Here is a 26,391-nt window from a genome sequence, read left to right as displayed (position 1 = left end):
GACTGAAAACTTTGCCCTCTATGGTCTAGATCTTATTTACCTAATATCAGACCAGTGGGGAAAGAAAAGGTCAACAGGATTTAGCGTTAACATTGCTAAATCCTCTGGGCATTTGCTCATCACTTATTGAAATTAAATGTTCTGCTGGTCTACTTTGTCATAAGCATTGCTGTAATTCATGCAGAAACACCCCTTCTCTCTCTGCTTCAAGAGTATTAGCTTTCAAGGTAGTTTGCGGTGGCGCGGAAAACAAGCCTAGGGAACAGATGTTCTTCCATATGTATATACTGAATGTGATCAGTGATGAGGTGAAGCTGCCTGGGATGTTAATGTGGCTGGTTTTCCCCTGAAGCAGGGGACCCTTATCTGTGCTATGCATGTCCATCCCAAGATATCGTAGCTGGTTTACGTCAGCTTTTATGAAAATGTCTTTTTAAAAGGTGTTTTTCTTTGGTTTCTTTTTCACGCAAACATGTGGCTTGACACCTTGAGGTGTAATGCTGCTGTTAATCATGGGAGCTGCACACACCATTCAAGGGCAGGGGAGAGCCAGGAGTCCAAGGTCTTCCATGCTGTTCTCCTGCCCTTGAGTGGGGAGAGGGAAACCTAAATGTAATCGTTTCACCTGAGGGCCTGTTTAATTGGAATTGAGCTGCAGACCTCCCTGCTGAGACAAATGACAGCTGTTAGCGCATTAAGTAACACGATTAATGGAAGGCACTCAGCATGGTGATGAGAGCAGTATAAGAACCTGGGGAGAATAGAAATATCATGATTTCTCTGTTTCCTGTAGGGAAACTGAGGCACAGACAGAAGGGACTTGCTTAGGGTCACACTCCAAGTTAGCCTTACAGGCAGAAACAGAAGCCAGGCATCTCGACCTGTAATATCCCCGCCACCCCTTTGCCCCACTGATGCATTTTTCTCCCTCGCATCAGTCATGGGAGGTGCTGGAAGGCTCTGAGCAAACAAACTCCTGAGCTATCCAGACATCTTGCTCCAGGATGTGTAAATATTGTCCAGTTGTGCATGATACAGTAAGCAAACACTGCAAGCAGCAGTTCAGCTTAAATGTATGGCGTCACTGCCTCCTAATTGCTTATACTTTCTTAGGCAGAACTCCATGTCCGGGTTTGCGGAGGAACCTGTTTAATGAACAATGCTCATTGTCACACACATGTGCAAGTCCTGCCAAGATAAACACTGCTCTCCTAACAGCAGGGAGACTGCCCCAGCCACTTGCATACACTTCACAAGTTATTAAAGGATCTCTGTCCAGTTACATTACAACCTGGGTTTTAAATTAAATTGTATGGCACCAAAGGGCAATCAAAAATGCTTTTTGCATGAAGTCTGCAGAAACGTGGCTCTCTTCTCTGTTGTGTGACCAACCCATAGGGAGAATTTTTTTTTTAATTTCAGGCCCTGATCAGTGCTTTGTAGCCAGAGTTGTCCATTACATCAAAAATATAATCCCAGCTCCAGAGTGTGAGCAGAGAGATAAATGGATGCAATGTAACAATGAGGGGAAATCACATAGTTACAAGTGAAACTATTAGGAACTGTGCAACTCGCTCCCTGTTTCCTTGGACTCCTCTGCCTCTTTCAACCTAAAAGACCCAACAGATTACAAATTCTGGAGGCAGGGACCATCTTGTGTGGTTGCAAACTGGGTTGCCTGCAATAAATGATTGATAAATGGGGTCCCCTATTCCAGAGGCAGGCAGTTATTTTGGGCAGAGGGCTGCTTTCTGAGTTTTGGCAAGCCATCGAGGGCCACATGACAGGCAGCCAGGGGCAGATAAATATTAATTCCCTAAATTTTTTAGGGACCCCACGGGCCAGATAGAATGGCCTGGTGGGCTGTGTTTTGCCCACCCCTGCCCTATTCCTATTTTTTCCAGTCTTCAGGGAAAAAGCCAAGAATTCAGCCCCTCTTCCCACCTCCCCAAGACCTGCATCTGTGGAGATGTGCTTGTTCTCTGACATCCTGGTCAGTAGGATATAGTAGAGTGAATCCAGTCATGGGCACCCTTTCTAATGAGCTTTCCACAATTTGGTTGAGCTTCAAGTTTGCAGAGCAGCATAATCAGCGTAACTCAGCTGTGACATGACAGCGACTGGCTGAAATTATTTAATTAAAAAAAATAACCCCACTAAGTGGAAATGTGCAATCCAGTAGGTCGATACTGGCATCCTCAATAAATACTTTGAGTAGCTCTCTGTTGAGGAGCGCTAGTGAGGAGCATGGTAAAATGAAGAGATTTTCCAGGCCAGCTGGTCTGTACCTTGCAAGGTTTTTACACGGGCTCAATCTTGATGCATGGGGCATTTATAATGGGAGGAACAAGTGGTGTCTTGCTAAGGAGCCGTCTTTGCAACCAGATCCTCAAGATCAGACTTTTTCAAAGGGAAGGTTTCCGATTGCCATAACTGGGGCCAGATCTTCAGTAAGCTCAGCTTCAACTTTGAGACACCCAGCAAAGACTGATTTCTCAAAGAAGCATATTCAATGTGCTGAACTCTTCTGAAGAACTGACCTTGGTTGCGTGAGTGCTGATCCTGCCTGGAAGTGATGGGCTTAATCCAAGGCCCTACTACCTGTTGTTAGCACCTGGGTAATTGTCTGACCCTTTCTTTCTCCCTCTGGCCCCTCGTTGCCTGAGATGAGGTTGCCTTGCGCTAAACTAATCATTCTGGTTTTGTCCAGGAGTGTCCGTTCAAGTGCCTGGGCTTGATCCTGACCTTTCAACAAGTAGTTTCAACAAGGTTGTGCTCTTTTGTTGAGAAAGTAGAAGTGGAACTGCCCCTGCTTTACTCTGAGGATCAGATGCTGACCCCACTTGTGCAGACCAGTCATCCATTAGTTTTGCTGCCACTCTGGCAAGCAGAGGCCCTTCAAAAACATTGTCTTGTTCCACATCGGCACTTCCAGTACTGGCCCCTTTTCCTCCCTCCATCCAGACTGCCTATGCTCAAGCAAATCTGCCTTGCTGATACCACTTAATAAAAGCAAAGGGGTCCTAATTGCTTTGATTTGTGCCCCTGCTGGCACAAGATAACATGCGTGTGAGCAATAAGATAGACCATGTCCCAGTGACCTTTATGCCTTTGTTCGACAGCTCCAATATCACCTCCTAGTTGCATTCATGTGCTGATTTGCTTTTAACTTGACAAGCTGGCAAGCGGATTTTCAGCACGAGTCCCTGACAAATGAGGCACCTGACTTTGCCCTTCCAGGACAGCCTGGCTGATTTGCTCTGCTTCCACAATTGTGGGGTTGGAAGCAAGAATTTCTATTGTGTAAGGCTCGGTGAAAGATGTACATATGATATGGAGCTAATCACTGCCCTGCAAAAGGTCATACAAGCTAATCAAGTCTCAGCTAGTCATGCAAGGCTTTTCTGTGGGTTTCCCATTCAAGTTGCTAGGCAGTTCATGTGCAGAGGGTGCATTTCATGTGTGATGCTGGAAGGATGCGAAGAAGGTTGGTTTCAGTAATCAGCATGTTACTGTAGGAGTTAGACGGTCTGGGTTCATGTCCCTGCTCTGCTAATTCCCCTTTGACCATGAGCAATTGGTTTGGGGTCAGACTTGAAGATTTAGACAACTAACTCCTTGAAATCCGTGGGAAATAGGTGTCCGGATACCTTAAACTCCAGCTGTAAGCCTCATCAATAATGACAACACGAGGTCCAGAGAGCTGCCTTGTCCTCCCATCTCTGTTGCAGGCTTATTTTTCTTCTACTGCCTTTTCCTTGCCTTGCACTGAGTGAGCCACCCAACTCTAGAACAAGCACATGGTGACCAGCGGTCACGCTTCAGCACATGCAGGGAGGTTCTGGGGAAGTGGAGAGCAAGGGGAGAAGCTGTTGGCTGAGCCAGGGCCAGCAAGGAAGCAGAGAGAGGGCATGTGGACCATATAGCAGCTTGCTCCGGTTCACTGCCAGCCCAGTAAACGAGCCATGCATGTTTAAGGGAGCCCTCAGGTTCCTATAAGTACTGTACAGGGTAATGGGGAAGGAGTAAGTTCCAAGATGCAGCTTGGCACTGAGCTGGCTTCTGTTCTTGGCTCTGCCACTTGCATGCTGGGGGACCATAGCCAAAGAACTTCTCTTCTCTGTGTCTCAGTTTCCACATCTGTAAGATGGGGTTAATGATTCTCATCTCCTTTATAAAGCACATTGAGGTCTGCAAGTGGAAAGTACTCTGTGAGGACTGTGTGGCACTAGAATTGGCACTCGGCTGCTGCCAGAAGGGTGGGTGCTGGAGGGGCTGACTTCAGATCTGGCTATTGGTCCAAACAGGGACTTAGGTGCACAGTGTTGTGCATTGCATACGCAAACGCGTAGGCACCCGATCCTCCACCTGCCCTTTCTCCTAGTGTGGAATCCACAGCCTGGGCTCCAGACTCTGTACAATACACAAGGTGGGTTGGGCACTTTGATGCTGGATCCAAAATAGGTAGCTCACAGGGAGCACAACCAGGTTGCTTGAGCTCTTTTCCCTCTCTAGGGCTTGGGGACTCCCTTCAGGAGTTAGTTTCCCCCCGTGCCCTTGAAGGTAGGCACGCTTGCTTCCTTCAAGGTGGGGTGTCTCTTTTATACAGTAGCATGGTGACGGGGCAGTCACTCAGGGCATGGGACACCCGGTTTCCGTTTCCTCAGCCTGAAGAGATTTAAGCCCACTTGTTCCACTTTGCAGGAGAGTGCCTTGGCACCAAGCTACAGCATGAAGTTCCCTCTTAAATGTTCTTTTTGTGCAGAAACAGAATTTGTGATTTGTGTTACCAGAGAAGCATGGGTCTGCAGCCTGGTAGCCAGGGTGCTCTTCTAGGAGGTAGGAAACCTGTCTTTGAGTTTCCCTGACTGCGGAGGGAATTAAACGCAGCCCACCCTACTCCTGGGAGAAGGGCAGCACCTCCTTGTGCATCAACTGCTTTAAAGGAAGGCTGAGGATCCCCACTGCACTGGGTGTGGAGTCCAGGCCTATAGGCATGCAACTGTTGTGTCCAGAACCTGTGTCCTGGGTCAGGTCCCCAAGGACTGAGATGGGCTGCCTGCTGCAGCCTCGGGGCACGACTCCATGTTGCTGCTCCTGCTGCTGCCTGGTGGGCGGGAGGTGCCTCTGTGGAGGGCACTGTGTTCGGTTCAGGCTCCCAGGGAGAGGGCTCTGAGGCTGCAGTGGGCAGCTTGCATCTGCCCCCACCCCATGCACAAATCTGGGGGGCACATGCCTCCCCATACTCCCCTTCCTGGGAGTGCATGAAGCAGCAGGGACCTGCTGCCCCCACCCCTTAGATGAGCTGCCTGCGGCTCTGTCCCACTCTCCACCCTGGCCCTGGGCCCCATGCACTACCCTGGCTGGGCAGTGCCACCAGACCCAGCCCCAGCCCCTGCCCCTGCCCCACTACCTCCCTGCCATAGACTTACCTGCAGGGAGCTGGGGGAGTTGCTCTCTACCACTGCTTGGGGCTGGACTGGGACTTGATGTTCCCATTTTGGGACTGTCCCACCCCATAAGGGGTGGGTGGTCACCCTGGTCTCTTCCCAAGGGGGACCAGGGCCCTTGATTCCCCCATGTACTGGGCACCTATGAGTGGAGGAAAGATATGGCTAGGGTCAGGGCAGAGCTGGAGGATGAGGGAACAGTCTTCATTCAGGTTTCAGTAGTAGTGGAGCCACAAGAACACAGACTGCACAAACTCACTTGGAAGCCTGGTTATGTTCTTGATGACTTTTCAGAGCCAACTAACTAAGTGAAAGCCAGCTCCGGTATGCCAGCAGCTGCTGCAGTCACACTTCCAGCTGTAGTTAACTGTCAGTGATGTCTGATGAGAACTTGTGCAAGAGGAGACGGAGAAGCCAGATCCTTATTTTTCCTAGCTGTGTACTGCAGCGGCATGTGATCTCAGTGGCATGTGCCGGGCCATGCTGGGAACAATGCAGGGCGTGGGTAATCACAGCTCTGACCATGTTACAGTCAACCATGGTGAGATGAATACACTCCTACATGCCACTGTGCAGGCAGAAAACATGAGGGAATCTGCCACTAAATCTGGCAAATGTGGGGCAGAATCGACGAGCTTTCATGGTTTAAAGATTTTGGTGGAAGTTTTCTTGGCTCAATAGAAGCGGTCAGAGAGGGCTGGCGGGGAACTAGGAGACCGAGTTGGATTGTTAAAGGTAGATGTTGGACTCAGCTCTCCAGTCATCTCCTCATTGATTTGAATGGTCTTCCCCTTCATTTCCCACCAATGTAAGTAGAAGGGAAATGAGGTTACAGGTTGAGTATTTGTACTTATGCATAGCAGCCTGGGGTCTAATTTACTTCTCAGGATGCAGATAGACACCTGGTATAAAGTGTCTGTTTGCTTCATTAGGCAATAAAGTACTTCCATAAATCTGGCCCGCTGGGCTTGATTTTTATCAACCTGAGGTAAATCAGGAATCATTCCACTGGAGTTGCCGAGCCTTAATCTGTTCAAGAGAAACTCCCGTCACGATGATAATAAATATGCTAATGACATCCATTGAGCTGGGTAAGGTTGCTCGGCTGAGACAAAATGGGATGTAAGATTTTGAAAGAAGACCATATGCACATGTGGATCTTTCTCTGGTTCAGAATCTAATCTCGGTGAAACCAGTGCAAATCAGGAATATTTCCACTGAAACCAGTGGACACGGTTTTGATTTGCAGGGTTGCAGCTGGGGCTGGATTCCAGTCGGCGGTCTTCACGTCGGCCCCGTACTGTGTACGCAGCGTGTTCAGGATGCTCTGATATCAATTGGGATTCATTGCACTGGAGTCATTAGAGGGACCCAGCACTGGGGAGATGCATGAAGCCCTTACGACTGTCAACACCCAGCTAGGTCTTGCATGTATCCAGCTTTAGCTCTCTTCTGTGTTTTTCTCTTCCAGTCTGAATACCACTACGAGTACACAGCCTGTGACAGCCTTGGCTCTCGGTGGAGGGTGGCTGTGCCACACACCCCAGGACTCTGCACGGGCCTGCCAGACCCCATCAAAGGCACTGAATGCTGTAAGCGCCTGCTGAGGCTGTTCGGTGGTTCACGTTCATCGATGACTGGTGTGGGCTGCTCTGAGCCAGAGGCTGTGCGGCGGGGGTGACTCTACCTTGCACATTTTCGCTGTGCCATTGTCTGTCCAAATCATTATGGGATTATTAAATGATACAAGCCAGCTCCAGCTCCAGCTCCTGCTGGGTCAGCAAGCTCTTTGCCACTGGCTCCTATGGAGACAAACCAGTAAATATTCACCTCAAATTTACACCACTGACAGTCGGGAGAATTGAGCTGGATTTCTCTCTTACCAGTAGCATGAATGATTCCCAGCTGGGCCTGGTTCATGCTTCTCTCTCATCCCAGTGCAGCTGAGGAGTAACACTACTGAGGTCAACATAGTTAATCCAGAGTAAGCGAAAGGAGAATCAGTCCCCCTCGTTATCTAAGTTTTGTTCATTAAGAGTGTTTTTTCACATGCAGCAGTTACAATAGAGACTTCAAATGAAACTCAGCATTACATAAGCTACATAATGGTGCAGTTCCTTAAAAGGTACCAAGAGAATCTGTCTGCTTGATAGCAGTAAACACTCATTATCCAAGACTTCAGCTGCTTTGCCATTCACAGGAGAGACTAAAGGAAGACAGGATTGCAGGGGGGTGGGGGGTGGAGGAGACCTTTAAAGAGAACTGAGAATCCGTTCACTCAGATAGAAAATCATTTGACTGTTAAAACCAATTATGCATTCAGAAATGCTATTCCTTGCCTGCAGCACAGCTTCTTATTCAAGGTTATTCTCTGTTTTTATGGTTGTAGCCTTTTTAACAGCTGGCAAGTATTTTCCATTCGTTTTCCTTGGGCATTATCCTACCATCATTCATCTCTGTCAACCCTGTGGATGTCAACATATGACCTTGGCAGGCATGGCTCTTTGGGTAGATGCAATATCTTGTATTAGACCCATTAAATAGTTGGGAAAAGTTCTTTGCAAGCTTTTGGGCACAGACACCCTTCCTCAGGCGTTGGGAGACTGCTGCTGTCCTCAGTCTCCCAGTGCCTGAGGAAGGATGTTTGTGCCCAAAAGCTTGCAAAGAACTTTTTCCAACTATTTAGTTGGTCTAATAAAAGATATTGCATCTACCCAAAGAGCCTTGCCTGCCTATCTCCTTAGACCAGCACAGCTACAACCAACAACTCTGCAACATATGACTGTAGCCCTTGAAAGAAGTGCAACAAATAAAGCAAAAGACCAGAGAGGAGATTCTGAGATCTGTCTCTCTCTCAACTTCTACTTCTAATTTTATTTTTAAATATGCATTTAGTTGAGATGCATATGATCACTGGAGAATTGCTGGACCAAGAAAATCAAGGATGCATGGCTGCAATCCAAAAGGTTTCCACCTAACCACTACTTAAAATTACATCTGGTTATGAATATTTTTGTAATGCCTCTTTTTTTTTCAGAGTCACTCCTACATTTTGTAAATCACCTTTTATCACTAGTTTTGTTTCATTCACACTTGTTGTGACTTGAGCACTGTTTAATTAGACTGATACAGGAAGTCGGGATTCTGCTCCCAGTTACACGATTGCAGAGTAGGAGTAGCTCCATAGCAATAGGCCACTCTGAGCTTACTCCATTAGTGTTGGATAATTTTTGCTAGGCTAAAGCTTGAGGTGGATAAAGGCCATGAACAGGGTGTAAACATTCAGGAAATTAGAATCTGGGTCCAGATTTGGGTTGATTTTAGTGTGGAGTGAGACTAGACAGCAGCACAGGTTTAAACTGCAGAGTGCTGTAGATTCATAAGCTGTTCATATAACGTTTAAGCTCCTAATGAACAAAACCTCTCGGGATGGCATGGAAACCCACCGTCTGTGGTAGGCATAATAATGTCAAGGCTTTGACAACACCTGAACTCCCACTGCAGTGCAGGCTCATCTTTGCTGTGGACTGAGCCGGTGTGCCTGGAGAATACATCCATGGTTTGTTTATTCTTGGACATCACCTTTCTTGGACAAGAGCTAAAAGTAGCCTCTGTGTGTCCTTTTGGCCTTACAGGGGGGTTTGTGGCTACATCTAAGCTGTAACTGAAGACATGATTCCACCACAGATAGACATCCCCACACTAGCTCATGTAATAGCAGTGCAGCTGCATCAGCACAGATATAAAGTATAGGTTGGAAGCCTGCATACATACTTAGGGTCCCCTCATGCACCCTTACTGAAATCTGTACCCCTGCAGTATCACTGCTGTCATTGCCCATAATAGCAAGAGGAAAGCTGGTTCAAGGATACCTGCAAATGCTGTAGTTGCAGCCCTTGCAAATTAACGCACTGCTTGTGACCTTCCCCATATAACCATGCATGTGTATGACATGCACATATCCTTCTCATGCAAAGGGAGGAAGCAAGTAGGGGCCTTACCCCTTATGACTGGGTAAAAGTCTGGAGCCTGTGCTGTGTAAAAGGCCAGATAAAAATGGCCCCACTCTGGCTTTAAAAGCAATGGAAATTCAAAGGATTAAATTGAATTTCTGCTTTTGTTCCACAAATCTCCAATAATGTTTTTGATAATGTCTTCTAATAAATGCTGGGCAGACTGGGGTAATTTTTGAACCGAGGCTGTTTTGCAGTCTCGGTTACTTCTGGCTTCACTAAAAGGCTAAAGCCTGGCTTTGCCTCGGACCCTTCTAAACGTCCGCGTATCAGCTTGAAAATCATCACCTGTCCATACCTAGAAACAATATTTCATATGTGACCCAGCTGTAACATTACAGTTATGGAGAAATCTTTGCATGTGATAAGCTGTTTCATAGCACTGTTGCTAATTTATATTTGCTCTGTGAGTAAGAACAAATCAGCCTTCTCCTTATCAGTTTTCCTGCCTGTAAAATGGAAATAATTAATAATCCATTAAAACTTCTCCAGAATTCTGTAAGGGGACTTGTGTTTTGAGATCCAAGTGTCACAGAAGTAATGGATACAGATGGGATTGTTGGATGGAGACTCTTTCTGTGTCCCTTTCTCCTGATCTCTCTTTCTCTGCTGTCCTACATTACAGCCTTTTCCTGCAAAGCGGGTGAATTCCTGGACATGAAAGACCAGTCATGCAAATCCTGTGCAGAGGGCAGATACTCCCTGGGCACTGGCGTTCGCTTCGATGAATGGGATGAGCTACCCCATGGCTTTGCAAATGTGGCAACCACCCTTGAGGTTGACGATAGCTTCTCAGAATCAGCAGAGAACTGCACCACGTGAGTCTGTTGTTGCTAGATGCTGAAAGAGCTGCACAGATTGAGAACAGAGCCATGCGAGCTACGAGTTTTCACCAACAACCTTGACCTGTCATGCTGGACAGCCTAATTTCAGAAGTGCTGAACACTGTAGTGGAAGTTGGTGTGGGTTGCAGACTTTTTTGTAACAACCCTAACAAGTTTTATTCTGCTCATATTCACGCCGGTGTTAAAACATCTGGCTTTCCTCTGATATCACTGGTGTCGCCTCTGTTTTATTGACACTCGATGGACATGGCTACTAGATCAGCATGTCCATGCTGGTAAATCCTTCCTTGTCCATTTTCCCAGTGTTTTGTTAACGCCAGTGTGAAAGGCTTCCAGTTTGGAAATTTCTTCTCTTTCTTTTTGGTGAGCTCTCACCATGAAGAAGGCCTTCATGATGTTGGACCTGAGTTTTCCCTCTTTTACACCTCCTCCAGGCCCCTCCAGATGTGCTACAACCTCATTGCTCCCCCCCTCTTATTTAAAATTCTGCCCAGTGTTGGATTAACCTGTAAAATGCACTGTTGCACAATGTTATTGAGCCCACGAGTACAGTGGGATTTGAAAAGCTCAGTGAGGTGTCTGTATACAGAGTAATCGTAGCTATGTTTAATATGATTAAGTACGTAAGAAAGCTAAACTCATATAGGCAAGCCACTTTTGGTTTTGTGTTAGATATCTCTCTCCCCATGAACACATTTCCGTTGTCTCTTACTGAGATTCTAGTCCCAGACTTGAAACATCTGGTGCTCAGCATGGACACAGACATGGGGGTAGATGGTTTCTTGGCCTATTGCACTTCAGCTGCTTCTTCCCTACTGCGAACTATGATCCCACTTTTACTGATACCATCAGCCTGATTCAGCAGAAACCTTGGCACTCTCTTGCAGGCACTTTCAGCTTGAGGGCTCTGACAAGCAAGGATGCTGGGTTAAATGAAGACTAGGTTTCTTTTTCTAGTGGGCCTGTTCTAACTCAGTCAGAAATAGTAGATTCTCTGCAGGGATTTCTAGACAAGGGCCACTGGTCTGTACTAGACAAGACCTCAAATTAGATGGTCACAACCATTCCTTCTGGCCCTTAATATCTGAGTCCTGTACTTGCACCTGCCTTAGACTGACCATCAGAAACCTAACCAGAGCAATCACATCTTGGATCCAGAGCTGGGATCTACCTGGAAGTGGAGGGTGGGTGAGCTCCAACTGTGAGGCCACTTGTGTCCATATCAGCTCTTCTGCAAACCTATAGTTGGCAACATCATTCCGTCAGTGTTTTGTGGCTGTTTCAGACTAAATTCTGAATTGAATCAGTTGTTTTGAGTGAAGAGAGACAAGATCTCCATCTCAGAGAAACCAAGCCAAACAAATCCCCTTAAGGCAGCAACTTCCACCATACTGCAGACAACAGTGGAACTTAACATTCATTAGTAGATAAAAGCATAGGTAGATACTGTTCTTTGGGTAAATGTGATATCTTTTATTACACCAACTAAATAGTAGGAAAAATTGTTTTTTACAAGCTTTTGGGCACAAACACCCATCTTCAGGCATAGGAAGAGTCTGTTAGTGTTTGTATGTTCTCCTGGGTGGAATAGATCAATAGAAGCGTAAGCCAATATGCAAATATGAATAAATTAATAAATAAAAGCATAGCCTTTGTTATCCTAAAGGTTGCCAAAACATTTCACAAGTTTTGCTGGGATCTTTTTCATCACTATTGTATGACAGTCAACTCTGGGTGGTAATATTATAGTTTTCAGCAAGGTGAGGAAACGAAGGAGAATGCTACAGGGAAATGCAGCTGCAGTGGAAATAAAGGCCTACTGTAGTCAGAGATTGCATTAGTTCAACTAATCGTGTCATTTTAAGTGCAAGATACAGTGTGGTCAGCCTTGATTTGATTTTAAAATAGAATTATATTGAATTTTAGCTTAATTTGGTAATGAATTGAATTAAACCCTATTTATTTATTTAACTTAAAACTGGTAGGGTGTATACACTCTGTGTGCATCAGTAATCGGAAAGAACTTGAATTTAAAGTGCCTACATTAAGTCTCTATGTTGACATTAATTCCACATACACAGGCACTGTTAAACTGTGTCTGTACTGCATATCTGAGATGTGACTGCAGCACACATAGGCACACCTGGGCTAATTTTAATCTAGCTAGTTTGGGTCCCAATAGGGATGAAGTTGCAGTGACATGAGCATCATCAGAGCCAGAAGAAGGCTTCCTAGAACCATGGGCATTTCCTTGGGTTGCCAAATTAAAAGCCATCCATGGTGCAGTCGCACCTCTCCAACTGCAATGCAGGCACGCTACTCATCAGGTGGAATCAGAGTGCTCATACTAAAAGCTACTGTGGAATAACTATTCTGAGTTATTCCCCCATATAAACAAGCCCTTAGTGAAACCAGAGCATCCCTGAATAATAGGCAAGGGGCTCCATAGACTTGATGTCATCTCCCTCCAGAAGGAATGATATCAACCCCATCTTTCTGCTCAGTGCCTGAGTTTGCTACCACACACCCTCCTCCTCTGTGCACAGGCTGCTCCCACACACTGCCTATATTCTGCGACACTGCCTTTATTTGTCTGCTCTCTTTGATCATTTCATGCAGAGAGAAGCAAGCTCAGATTCTTCAATCAAACTATCCTTTTATGAGTAACTCCCCAGAAGACTGCAACTCAACCCTATCAGGAGAATTTATGCACTTTGCAAATGTAACCTACTTCTAGTGTCACTTTAATTATTCATTCAACTTCTAGGCATATTTGTAGCAGATGCAGCACTACTAATTTTCATCCCCATTTCTTTTGCAGTAGGATCAGATCATCTTATTTGCCTCAGAGGGAAGACCAGATATTACAGAGATAGGAGTGGGACAGGGTTCCCATGTCGCCATGTGACCTGCTAGGGAAAGTGGAAGAACTAATGGAAGAGTATGGGGGTAGGAGGTCCCCGCTACCTCCGTTAGAGCAATCAGTGGAAACAGAAAGTTATCTTTAGGCAGCTATGCCATTCTGGGCTATGTTTGACTCTTGTATCAGTGCTGTATTTCTCTGGCAACATACATTGCACAGTTGCTGCTACGCTGGGATATTTTTGATCCTCATCCTGAGTTTCATACTGCTGAGATATTTTTAGGAGGGGGGGCGGTCTCTTTCTTTGTGTTGATATTCTAGTTCTCATTAAGCTGTTTTGTTCTCTTTGTCCTCCTGTTTTATAAGTTATTCTGTTGGCTTATTATAAACCACCCTGGGCCTTTGTTGGGAAGGGCAACATCTAAATTGTATAAATGGAGATCAGAATTTGGCCTTTTATCTCAAAGAGGAAGGTTTGGCCCTTGTGACCTGCTTAGCAGCGTGTACCTTTTTGCTGCAGTATAGTTTGAGCTGTTCTATCTTGGTGGGCTCGGCTGTCATCCAGCCTATGTAGCCTCCCCAGTAGCCTCCCAAGCAGCACTTGTGCTGCACTTGCCAACCACCATGCTTCTCTCTCAATCCTATTCCAGGTCAACGTGGGTGCCTCTGGGAGACTACGTTGCCTCCAACACAGATGAGTGCACAGCCACCCTGATGTACGCTGTCAACTTGAAGCAGTCTGGCATGGTCTCCTTTGAGTACATCTACCCAGACAGCAGCATCGTCTTCGAGTTCTTTGTACGTTGCCTGAGGTTGCACCTCTTTCATTACAAATCTCTACTGCATTCCTTTAAAAGATTCTCCCTGTGATGGTTAACCACCACGTCCCCAGGTGGGTCAGCAGCAGGGCTTGAACCTGTGATCTCCACCTTTTGCAGAAAGCATATCAGTTGCCTGAGCTGAAGGATCCTATTTGGCTGGCTAAGACAACTGCACCTTCCTAGCTCGTATGTATGTCCAGAGACCACTCAAGTTTCCATATGACTGTTTCGGCTCCAGATGGAGATGTGTTTTGACAGTCTTCAGGCTCTACCCCCTAGCTCTGCAGGAAATAGTTCAGTGCTGCCTGTAGGAATCTGTTTATTCATTGGTGCGTCTGTCTGTCTAACGCATTTGTTTCTGATTCCAAAGCAGCTGCTGAAAATGTGATCTGTTTGCAGTGTCCCTAGAGGAAGAACAGTTAGAACAGGTCTTGCCCTAAAGCATGGCTGGCAGCTGTCCTTGGCTTTAATAAATAAAAAAAACCTCACAAGCTCAGCACTCAGTGCTCCATAGGTACCTTGGTGTGGATATTCTGAGCTGAAGCATTGCATGCCGGCCTATGTAGTCCCTGTAGCTTAAGCCTACTCTTGCTTCATGTGATAAGTCAGGTGTGTGGCATTCGGGCTCCCAGTATGTTGGCAGTCTTACCTGTGCCCATTTTGAGAGCCTCTGTTTTGTGATAGTAGAGCTGAGAAAGTGGCGTAAAGCCCCTTTTAAAGACCAGTGAGTGATACTGTTGTTGTCCACTGTGATTAAAAACCCAGTAGCTTGCTCCTCTGATGCCAGGCCTCCAGAAGCTGCATCCTCATCCCAAGTTCCCTATTGCCCTAGGTTCAGAATGACCAGTGCCAGCCAACCGTGGAGGAGTCGAGGTGGATGAAAACCACTGAGAAGGGATGGGAGTTCCACAGCGTGAGTACAAACCAAAGGGCAGAGCTTAGTGCTGTTCATCTAAGTGGGATCCAGCTGGCAGTGTGGGAGGCTTTGGAATCCAAGCCCCATGCCAACCCCAAAGTTCACAGCTAGCACTGGAGGTGCAGCAGAGAGATTAAACAGAAGTAATTTCTCCGAGACCATAGGGTAGATCATAGGAAGGTTAACATGCAAGTAATAAGTGGTGCGTGTCACGCATTCAGCACCCAAACTCCTCTGGTCCTGGTCACTCTAGGGATAACTTCACTCTCCCAGACAAATTCCTTCTCTCTAACACAGGTTCTAGAGGGCAGGTCAAGGTCTGCAGGCAGCACTTAATGGGCAGAATGAATGCTGGACCCCTGGGGTCCGATTCCAAACTCACTGGGTATGTCTACAGTAACTCTCTACATGTTACATGTCTACAGGAACACTCCTCAGGCTGTTACTGTAGAATACACCCTGCTCATTCACACACTCCAAACCCAGAAACTCAGTGGAGTGGCCACTTGAGGGTCACTTCCTGCCACCATTCTCAGGCACACCAGAAACCAAGATCTTAAGAGTAGCACTAAGCAGCATTCTCAGAGTTGCCTCACTGTTGCATTCCCTAGTTTGGAGCAGGTGGGAATGACTTTTTTCTTAGCTGCAGATGTGAAGGTGGCACAGAGCCAGTGTGGATGTAATCACTCACATCACTACAGATCTGGGGTGGCTGAAGCTGGGCTTTGGTAGGCAAGATCAACACTGGATCTTTGCTCTCACCGCAAAGCCAGACTCCTTCCTTGTCCAATGTGTGTCGCTCTGGGCCCTGCTCCAAGACCAGACAAAATCATGTTCCATCTCCTGTCAGGACCTGAGCATTGCCCTGTTTTTGTTCTGTTTACCTCCTCAGGTGGAACTGAGTCATGGCAACAATGTCCTGTACTGGAGAACCACAGCCTTCTCAGTGTGGTCCAAGACCCCCAAGCCTGTGCTTGTAAGGAACATTGGCATCACAGGTACATGAATGGCAGTGCCGCCTTTCTATTTCAGTGCCCATTTGGGGTGGCCAGCCTCCTTGACAGAAGCAGCCCAAGTGCTGTTCACTGAGTGTTTCTCCTTTGCTCCTTCTCCTTCCCCCAGGAGTGGCCTACACCTCAGAATGCTTCCCCTGCAAGCCAGGCACCTATGCATCCAAACCAGGATCGACCTTCTGCAAGCTTTGCCCACCAAACTCTTACTCTGGCAAGGGAGCCACCTCATGCCAGCAGTGCGAATCTAACACTTACTCAGGTAATGAAGGGGTGTACACACAGACACACCCATGTGCATGTATGGCATGTGTGCACTGCAGTCAGGAGGAGTGTTTAAAGGATATACAAGCATGTCTGCGGTAGCTTTTAATCTAGCTAGCTTGGGTAATAATCACAGTGAAGACTCAGCTGCGTGGTCTTAAGCACTGACTGTTCAAACTCATCCAGGACCCTGGGCACCCATTCGAGTAGGCAGCTCAGGCTGAAGCCCAGGCTGTGGTGGGTTTGCTACCTTGGTATGCAGCTACCTTAGCTGGACCAGTACTGACTGTAGTGTCATCTCTGCTTGCCATGTAGCTCTAATGTAAAACATACGTGCATGCACATGCGCATGGCATTTGCATGACAGGACCTTTTGGAAATAAGACATACCTTCTCAGCAGTGTCAGTCTCAGTGTGCTAGTCCACAATACGTCCTTACAGCAACAAGGTCTATCAGCCTAGTGTAGCTTTTAGAGCAGCTGGTTTCTTCCACTTTCCTCATCCCACTCTTCCCTGTCCGTCTCATTATCTTCCTCTCTCTTTAGAAGCAAGGGAAGCAAAAATTATGAATGATTTATTATTAAAGCTCCAAATATTTCAGTTTTGCAGGACTGATACAGATGGAAGCTGTTTGGTTAGAATCAATTTTTTTTTTGCAGTGGAATATGCTGCATTTAGGGGAAGAAGATGATACATGGAGAATGTGGCCCAATGCAACAATAATTTTAGGACAGGCAAACTTCTTTATAGCGTTCCTTCTCAATCAGTGTTGAACATCTAAATCGGGTGTTTCCTTTCTCTTTGAATTGTAACCTGGTCCATGGTTTGTGCCCAGAACCCCTTTATGATTGCATGTGACCCTGTTTCTCGTCCAGCCAGTCTGGGCTAACTGGTTGTCTGTAGGGCTCTCAACCTTTCTTACAAGGTCTGTGATCTGATTTGCAGTTTTGATTCCTAGTTTGGGAAATGGTTATTTAAACCTGAAACCTCACAAAATGTGTCTGGAAAATCCCATTATCCAAAGCATCGCATCTTCTAGAGGGTTTAGAGTAGTGCAGGTCAACCTTTTTGGCAGGTGTGCCACAGATTACCCGCATAACTTTTCCAAGTGCCGCTCTGATCCCCTCTCCCTGCCTGATCTGCTCTGCTTCCTGCTCAGTGCTCCCTGCCTGATCTGCTGCTCGCTCTGCTTTCTATACCCTTCCCTATCTGCCACTGTGTTGCCTGTCTCCCCCCCAGTCTGCTGCATGCTGCACACAAAGCCTTCCTGTGCTACAAGTTGGCCAACCTTGGTTTAGAAGACAGAATAAAGAATAACAGTATAATACCTTGGTCTTACATAGTGTGTTTGTTGTAGCTCTCCAAGTAGTGTTCGAAGGTGGTCGATATAATGACTCCCATTTTACAAATGGAGAAACAGGTCCAAAAAGGGAAGTAACTTGCTCCAGGCTGGCTGAACAAGGACTTGAACCCTCATGCTTTAGTTCCCAGGCCAGCGTCCTTTCCACTAGGCCAGTGTTTCTCAACATGTAGGTCACAACCCAAAAGTGGGTTGCAAAAATATATCAAAAGGGCCATGAGCAAACTTTAAAAATGGATTCTTCTTTAAAGGAAAAAAAAAAATGTGGGAAACCATGTCTTTTCTCTTGCAGCCTGGCAGAGTTTCAGCCTGCGAGGGGCTGCTTGGGGCCTAGGCACTGCCCCCCCCATGCCCCACACACGAGGGGGCTGAGGCCTAGGGGTGGGGGCAGTGGGTTGAGACTGGCTACTGATGTTATAAATGGGTCCTGGTACAAAAAAGGTTGAGAACCACTGTTCTAGATCACAGGTTTATGTGGTGAGGGCATACTCTTTTTCAGACATGCTTCAGGTTTTCAATATACAGCAGCCCAAGACCTTCCTTTCTCGCAGTGCTGTGAAGGTCAAGGGCAGGCCCTTCCACTGCTGTTATCTATTAACCAGACATAGCCAAGCTGTCAAGCAGTGAAGGGTGCGAGCGTTTTTCAAAGAACCAGGTGCTTGGCAGAGCCATGCTTTCATGTTCGGCAGTTGTTTGAAGAGTAAAAACATATGCTTGTTCCTTCAGCGATAATTTTCTAGCACGCTGTACAGCAGCGTACCAAGTCAACAGAGGGAGAGGGGCTCCCTTTCCTGGCATCCTCCCAATTGTTTGATTAGAAGTGAATATTGAGTGGTACCTTAAAGCCAACATCTGGAGACTAAACTTGGCAAACCCCTCTCCCCCCCCCTGCAAAAAAAAACAAAAAAAAGAAGGCAGCAGAAACAGCCCTGAGGTGCTAAACTTCACAGGGAGCCCAATAACGTGCTAGTTACTGTGATAAATATGACAGGGAGGGCCAGCTGTTTCTGTGCCTCTAATTACACACAGCTGGAGCTAGTAAGATTTGGATTATAAGAAACAAATCTTAATTGCGCGGCATTTTCCACTCGATTTAGCAGAAATGCCTGCTGGTCTGGAGAGCTCGATGGTGTGATAAAGCTGGCAGGAGGAACAGGGTCTGGGCACAGCACAGATATATGAATGGGCTTGATTGGCCACTTGGGAGACAGTGATTTCCCTATTGCTTAGATTGGTGGTTCTCAACACTTTTTTAGACTCGGGAGTCACCCTTGGAAAATGCCAGCTCTTAGTTTTCACTCTCTTTTTTCACTGCAGAAAAAATAATAGAGTAATTCTTTTATTGCAAGGCACTCGGAAAGACCACAGCAGGTCAGAATGTCTTTAACGCTACTGAACGCTATTTGAAATCTCTAAGTTTTTGTGAAAATTTGCACTGAGAATTACTGGCTTAGATTCTGATTTATTCCTGTGCAGCTGTTTGGAGGGTACTAGTCAGAAGCTTGGGGCTGGGTGCTTTGCAGAGCACAGGGTCTTCACTTGAGCTGCTATCACTGTGGGGCAGAGGCTGGGAGTGGATAGAACCACTGGTCTCTTTCCAGCCCTTAGGCGCTGGCCAGGCCAAGGCAGCTGGCTGAATGCATAGAGGAAAATGATTGCACCTGCTCAGGGCTGCAGTACACAACTCCTTTCCCCAAATGTGAGTGAGCAGAGGATGGGTTTTGTCCAAGTCACGGTAGTTCCTGCAAATTCCTGTAGGCAGAAGAAAACTTTAGGCGCAGCCCTGGGGGAAGGGGTGCTGTGCACAATACAATTTAGCCCCAAGGTATTCTTCACCTCTAGGGCAGAGTGAAAACTTGCCCTGGGCATCTTTTAGTGAGGTGCCAAAACAGAGGTAGATTGGTCCAATGGCTGTAGGACAAGTGGATTCAATTCCCAGCTCTGCTGGAGACTCCTCATCAGACCTTGGGCAAGCGACATAACCTCTCTGTACCTCCATGAGAGTAGTAACATTACTTTGCCCTACAGAAAGGTTGCAGTAAAGAGTGCAAGATGCTCAGCTAGTCGGGTAACCAGCTTATAAACAGAAGACAAAAAATACAGTACACAACCAATGTGCCTGAAGCGGGGCTATCTGAGTAATGTGCACCATTAGATCCTCAAAAGGTTAGACACTGAGCAAGAAGCTATTCCACAGAACCTGGACTCGACGCATGATTTCTGTGATGGCTGTTCTGCCAGGAAATGTAACAAAGGCTTGACATCCAGATGAAACAGAGCGCCTCTGAATGCAGAGCCAGGTCGTCTTCTTTCACTGCACTTGCTGTGGGCACACGCGGGCTCTGTTCCCTGATGCTCCAGGGTTTTAATTCTAACAGTGGTCTCTTTCCTTTCCTTGATGATAAAGAACAAGGCTCAGGAACTTGCAAGCCTCGTCCTCCCTGCACCGATAAGGATTATTTCTACACGCACACGGCCTGCGACACTAATGGGGAGGTGAGTACCTATCAGTCCCCAGGGCTGTTTCAGCACGGGTTGATAAACCACAGGGTTCCCTCATTTTACTGCAGCTGTAACGCTCTGCTCTTCAGTGCTGTTCTTTCCATGTTCAAAGCATAGTAGAGGCATTCGCTAATTAAAGAGGTGCAGTTTACTTGACAGCCCTTTCTGCAACTTTTACCTGCCTCTTGTTACAAATAACCACCAAGCCCCTCTGCCCCAGATTCCCAGCATGTTTGCTGTGGCTAAACTCCCAATCCTTTGAATGCTGGAAGCTACAGTGGGAGAGGAGTTGGTGGGCGGTGGAGGGACATGCTGGACATGCCCTGTTCACCATCCTCCTCGGCATCCACACTGTGTGAGAGATCGGATACTGGGCTAGATGCATTTATGATCTGACTTAGTAAATGGCTGTTCTTATGTTCTTGTAGCCATACAGTCAGTGTCACCGTTTCCCTGTGCAGTCTGATAGTTGGTTTTCCCTGATGTGTGTTCTGGGTCTTTCACACAAGCCACTGGAGACTGGAGGCACACTCTTGTGAAGACAGATCCACCTGTTGAACAAGACTGACTTTAACTAGCTAGTATTGGGGCATTTTCCTCCCTGTTACAGCATACACAATATGAAGGAAATCCATAAGAACAATGGGGCTGAATATCCATATTTTTTAACAATGCACAGCATGCAAGGTCTGCATATCCATGCAGACTTCTGCTTCAGTGGTTTCTGTGATTTCTGATTCAGAGAACATAGTGAGCACTGCTAGAAGGGCTCACAGACTATTTAAAAGCATATTACCCAATTTCGTTATTCCACAGCTAGGGCTTGTGTACACATGCAAATTCCCTCACTTTATAGGCACAGTTACAATTCCTGCACCATCACGATCCTTAGCCTGTGTTCACCGTTGTATTTGTACAGTGTTGCTTATATACAGAAGCTGGTTGCTTTAAGGAAAGCGAAATCGGCTGTAATAGTAGAAGGCATTTATGCAAATACCTGCATTCTAATTTGGACACATTATTGCTGCTCTTATTTATTTTCTCATGCTACTGGAGGGCCTACAAGTTTCAGTCGTGAACCAGACCCCGCTGCAGGGTTAATCCAGGTGCACAACTGTGCTGGGGGCAGAGCATAGTGCTGAGAGCCTGGAATCCTGTGCTGTATTTCTTGGCACTGCCTGATACATGGTCTTGGGTGCCTTCCTTTCTCTGCCAGAAAGGTACTGTACTTGAGCACAGTGCACTTCCCAGTCTTGTTAGGCTTTATCTTAACTTGAAAAGCATTGGCTGCAAGGGAGGGGAAAAGCAATGTTATGCTATTGTGATGCCCTAAGCTGTCTTGCATGGTAGAGATGCTCATTTTTCCCAGCTGAGGTTGAGTTTGCTTATACCTTTCCAGACTCAGTTAATGTTTAAGTGGGCAGAGCCGAAAATCTGCAGTGAAGATCTGCCTGATGCGGTGAACCTGCCCCCCTCTGGTGTGAAAACCAAGTGCCCACCGTGCAACCCGGGCTTCTTCAAAACCAACTCCAGCACCTGCGAGCCCTGTCCCTATGGGGCATACTCAAATGGGTCCGGTAATGCCACTGGGTTTGTTCTGCTGGGCTCCGTGGGAGCATAGCTTGATTCCTGGTTCTTTACCCTGAAATGTGGAGAAAGCTGAGCTGTGCTGAACACATGCACCATGTGCCTGGGAAACGGGCAGTGCCAGCCTCTTCCCGGTGGTGGGACCGAGGTGGGCTAGACGGAAAACTGGGGAGGCTGTGCAGACAAAGGTGGGACATGGGCCCCGTAGGCTGGGCTGGGCCAAGAGCACCGCACGGCTGCGGGTGGGAGTGGGGTGAGCTCAGCTGTGTGAGGTGTGTGGCAGCAGCAGCCTGGGGGCGAAGTGTGGGACTTGAACAAAGGCGGCGCTGGGAGGGGTGGCTATGGGGGGCTAAGGCAAATTTTGGGGTAGCTATAGCCCCCCCCCTCCAATCCTCCCTAGTGCCACCCCAGCTCGCTCTTGCACTCTGCTATCTAGACTTCCAGGGCCAAAGTTAGGGCTGAGGTGTGAGGGACTGAGCAGGTCAGACCCCCCTGCAGAGGATTTCCCAGAGGTTTGTGACACCCCGTCCTTCCCGTATTGCTATGGGAGCTAGCAGGAAGTGGCTTCATCGTGCCCAGGTGGAAGGGAGCCTTGGACAGGGTATGTTAGTGCGGAGAAGGAGCTCCCAGCCCTGGAAGGGATGAGAACCACTGACTCATGCTTTTGCCGGCCCCTCACTGTGAGCCACTGCCGTCTCATTAAGGCCAGAAAGAACCAGTCCAGTCCTGTAGCCAGAGCGATGCAGGAAGTTATGGGAAGCCCATGGCTTATGAGCCAGTGAGAGTATCGTTCCTAGAAGGACGCCCAGTTCTGGCTTAAAGGTTCCAAGTGATGGAGCGAATCGGCTGCACTTCTTAATAGGCAGACGCACTGGTTAATTCCCACCCACTGGAAATCTGCATGTTTTATTTCTAGCCTGAACTTGGCCAGCTTCAGCTTGCAGTTACTGGCTCTTGTTACTTCAGGCTTGCCTTTGTTAGCAGTTTTATTCAAATAGAAAGCCCCCCCCCATAATTAGATTCTATGTATGGTTAAATGTATAAATTTGTTATAGTTTTCCAGGTGTAGAATCTAATTATTGGAGGTTTTCCTTGAATATGTCCTTTCCCACTGCTACAGCAGGGAGAATAAAACTGGGGGCTCAAGTAACACTTTGTTCTCTACTGCCCCCCCAACTTTTCCCCTGGCAGCCCCTTCCTCCTCTCCTTAATCGGACCCTGTTCTCCCTGAGCACATGGAAGTAAGGGAACAGATTTGAAAAAAAAACTTAAAAATTAGGCAACTGTGGCATCGACACCCACACAGTCAATTGGGTCGCCAACTGGCTGGAGGGCCACACCCAGAGAGTGGTGGTGGATGGGTCTTTTTTGACCAGGAGGGATGTGGGCAGTGGGGGCCCCCAGGGCTCAGTCCTCGGGCCTGCACTGTTCAACATCTTCATCAGAGACCTGGACGAGGGGGTGAAAAGCACCCTGTTCAAATTCACGGATGACACTAAGATGTGGGGAGAAGTGGGCATGCTGAAGGAGAGGGACAGGCTGCAGCTAGATCTAGACAGGTTACAGGGGCGGGCAGATGAGAACAGGATGGGATTCAACTGACGAGTGCAAAGTGCGACACCTGGGGAGGAAGAGCCAGCACCATACCTACAGGCTGGGGAGCTCCCTTTTTGTCAGTGCAGAGGCAGAAAAGGATCTTGGAGTCATCACTGATTCCAAAATGAACATGGGCTGACAGCGTGGGGACGCGGTCAGGAAGGCCAACCACACCTTGTCATGTACCTGCAGATACATCACGAGCAGGTCTAAGGAGGTGATCCTCCCCATCTAGGCGACACTGGTCATGCCGCAGCTGGAGTACTGCGTCCAGTTCTGGGCGCCGCACTTCAAGAGGGATGTGGACAACATGGGGGGGGGGGGGTCCAGAGGAGGGCTACCTGCATGATCGGGGGCAGCAGGGCAGGCCCTACGAGCAGAGGCTACAGGATCTGAACCTGTTCAGCCTCCACAAGAGAAGGATGAGAGGGGATCTGGTGGCCATCTATAAACTTACCAGGAGGGACCAGTGGGGAATGGGAGAGACCCTGTTCCGCTGAGCACTACCGGGAGTAGCAAGAAATAATGACCATAAGTTGACTGAGCATAGATTCAGGCTAGATATCAGGAAGAGCTACTTCACAGTCAGGGCAGATAGGATCTGGAACCAACTTCCAAGGAAAGTGGTGCTCGCTCCTACCCTGGGGGTCTTCAAAAGGAGGCTAGACAACCACCTAGCCAGGGTCATTTGACCCCGGCATCCTTTCCTGCCCAGGGCAGGGGGTTGGACTTGATGATCTGCTCAGGTCCCTTCCAGCCTTACCAACCATGAAACTATGAAAACCATAATCTTGAAACTAAATATGGCTAGAGCAACTTGCATATAATACCCATGCACTTAGCTTATCCAGAACTGATGTGTATATATATATATTTTTAAAGTGCTGCAAGTTTTAGTACAGATACTTCATAAACATGCTTTTGAGCAGTACTGTGGCAGCCATTTTTTTAATAGTACAAACCATGTATGATATTTGTCCAAAAGCTTATTACTTACCACATTGTTCATTGGGCTAGGCCCCACCAGAGGCAACAGTATTTCAAGCCATGGTGACCGCACAGCTCAGCACTGCTCAGTATGTTTGTATAGTCCAGATACTCCCACAAAGGATCCATATGCTAGTTAGCCCCCACTCATGATTGGACCTGGGTGTTCTTGTCACAAGACCTGGGATGCTCCAAAAATTATATGCAAATGAGGTGCAGGTTCCGCTTCACCTCACGAAGTGTGGGGCCACACTAATAATGTGTACTTGGCTGAGAGAAGGGCCAACAGAGGGATTCTGGGTGAATTGTATGCAATGCTGTGGCTCACCATGACTTGAAAAAGAGTTGGCAGTGAGAGGGACTGCACTTAATGAGCACAACCATATGTCCCATTCAGATGTGTTACGCTAATCTGTTCTTGTGATAAGCTTGTATCAGCATGTTTGTTCAATGTGGGCTATGTGTTTTATAGTCATGCTCAGTATTGGCTGCATTTAATCAACTTCATAGTTGGTTTCTATTGCTGAGCAAATGCTATTTTTGGCATCAGTTTAATGATAGTATATTTAATGAGATTTCCTTGTATGCAATTATAAAATGAGGGGATTTTTCCCCCAGGGCAACTGGAAGAAAAAAAACTTACTCTTGGCTTTCATAATGAAGTAATGCTGAAAGGGGCTTGAAGAGATTATCTAGTCCAACTGGGGTCAAAGCTGCCACCTTAGTGTTGTTAGCCCCATGCTCTAGTCTAACCAGCTGAGGTAAATGGTCCTGTATTTGAATAAATACAGTAGGACAGTGGTGGATCCTGGGAAGGATGGGACATAACCAAGTCTAACAACATCCTCCAGAGCCTGAAGTTTATCCATGGAGCAGTTCTGTTCTGGTGCCTAATGCCCACTTTGAAGCCCTCAGTCTCTAGCTGGCCAGAAAGCAGGTACTTAATTTGAATCCAGAATGGCTTCATGGGCAACTTCTGACTCAGGAGTACATTTGCAGGCTTGAACTGGTGGGGCATGTTCAGTCCCATCCTCCCTAGGGCCCATTGGTGATGGTATGGGAAAGTCCTTGGTCTGTCTGAGATACTTTCGCTTTCACATTCTCTTTCTTGGCTCATTCTGTATACACATGCCCATTGATGGGGGCATCATGGGATCAGAGCTGGGAGAGGATAATTAGCACTGAAAGGTGGTCATACCCCACAGAGTGGAAGAAAGCTGCAAGGGAATTGTGTTCCTATTCTGTAGGGTGTATTAGGCAAAGTGCAGGGCAGTTCCTCTGCTTGTTGTTACCCAGTATCCGTCTAACACAGACCTACAGTACCACTGCTGTTTTCTTTTATCCCTAGGCTGCATTAGCTGCCCTGCTGGAACTGAGCCTGCGTTGGGGTTGGAATATAAATGGTGGAACACGCTGCCAGCTAATATGGAGACAACTGTGCTCAGCGGCATCAACTTTGAGTATAAAGGGATGGCAGGTATATGCCAAGGAGCCTGTAACTCTGCCCTCTCCACAAGGGGGTTGAAAGTATTCCCCATCTCATTCATAAAATACTTCAGCAAATAGAAGAGTCCCTCTATCTCTCAGCAGTCAAAATTGCCCCAGGTGTTGCTTGAAGCATGCCTTGCATGCAGATTTCTCTAATTGCTAAAGTATCACAGTTAATGGATGGGAGAAAAACTCACCAGACAGTGCTGCCCACACAAGTCTAGTGTGGGTATAACCGTGCCCACAAAAAAGAACAAAATCTTGTTCTCTTTCCGATACAAAAATAGCTGTTTCAGTGTAAGCCCCTTTTGCCCTGGCATGGCAGTGTCCACATTAGACAGGTTGTACACTGCTCTAACTCCAGCAGTATAGTTACATTAGTATAACTTCTAGATGTAGCTGAGCTGGGCTTGGTCTACACAGAGTTTTGTCAGCAGAGCAGTGTCAGCTCGGGAAGTGGAAAACTCACCCCCCACAGTCAACATAGCCCTGCCACCAAAACCTCTACCATGGACACAGCTCTGCCAACAGACAGGAGCTTCTACCAGTAGAAATTCTGTCATGGCATCTCGAAGCCAGCCAAAAAAACCCTTCTGGTACCATATGCTGTATTTCCATTAGCTATGCTGCTGTAGCGGTGCCAACAAAGCTGGGGTAGCAGCAGCCCTGTAATGTAGACAAGTCCATGC

General features: G+C 47.2%; 1 protein-coding gene across 6 annotated transcripts in view; it reads left to right on the top strand.

Annotated features, from left to right (window-relative positions):
* ELAPOR1 (endosome-lysosome associated apoptosis and autophagy regulator 1) overlaps positions 1-26,391 on the top strand; it is a 76,327-nt gene that overhangs the window by 25,311 nt on the left and 24,625 nt on the right. For all 6 annotated transcript variants that reach the window (XM_090025274.1, XM_090025277.1, XM_090025278.1 and 3 more), the window contains exons 2-10: positions 6,922-7,042; positions 10,089-10,281; positions 13,822-13,969; positions 14,825-14,905; positions 15,801-15,906; positions 16,031-16,180; positions 19,950-20,038; positions 21,444-21,621; positions 25,563-25,691. In XM_090025274.1, coding sequence (XP_089881400.1) covers positions 10,121-10,281; positions 13,822-13,969; positions 14,825-14,905; positions 15,801-15,906; positions 16,031-16,180; positions 19,950-20,038; positions 21,444-21,621; positions 25,563-25,691 — 1,042 coding nt within the window. In that variant the 5' untranslated portion in view covers positions 6,922-7,042; positions 10,089-10,120. The remainder of the gene's footprint in view (positions 1-6,921; positions 7,043-10,088; positions 10,282-13,821; positions 13,970-14,824; positions 14,906-15,800; positions 15,907-16,030; positions 16,181-19,949; positions 20,039-21,443; positions 21,622-25,562; positions 25,692-26,391) is intronic.

This window comes from Crocodylus siamensis, chromosome 13 (genome assembly GCF_052110815.1).
Source record: "Crocodylus siamensis isolate JL-2025a chromosome 13, ASM5211081v1, whole genome shotgun sequence".
Taxonomy (NCBI): domain Eukaryota; kingdom Metazoa; phylum Chordata; order Crocodylia; family Crocodylidae; genus Crocodylus; species Crocodylus siamensis.
This window is presented reverse-complemented; position numbering and strand designations above follow the sequence as displayed.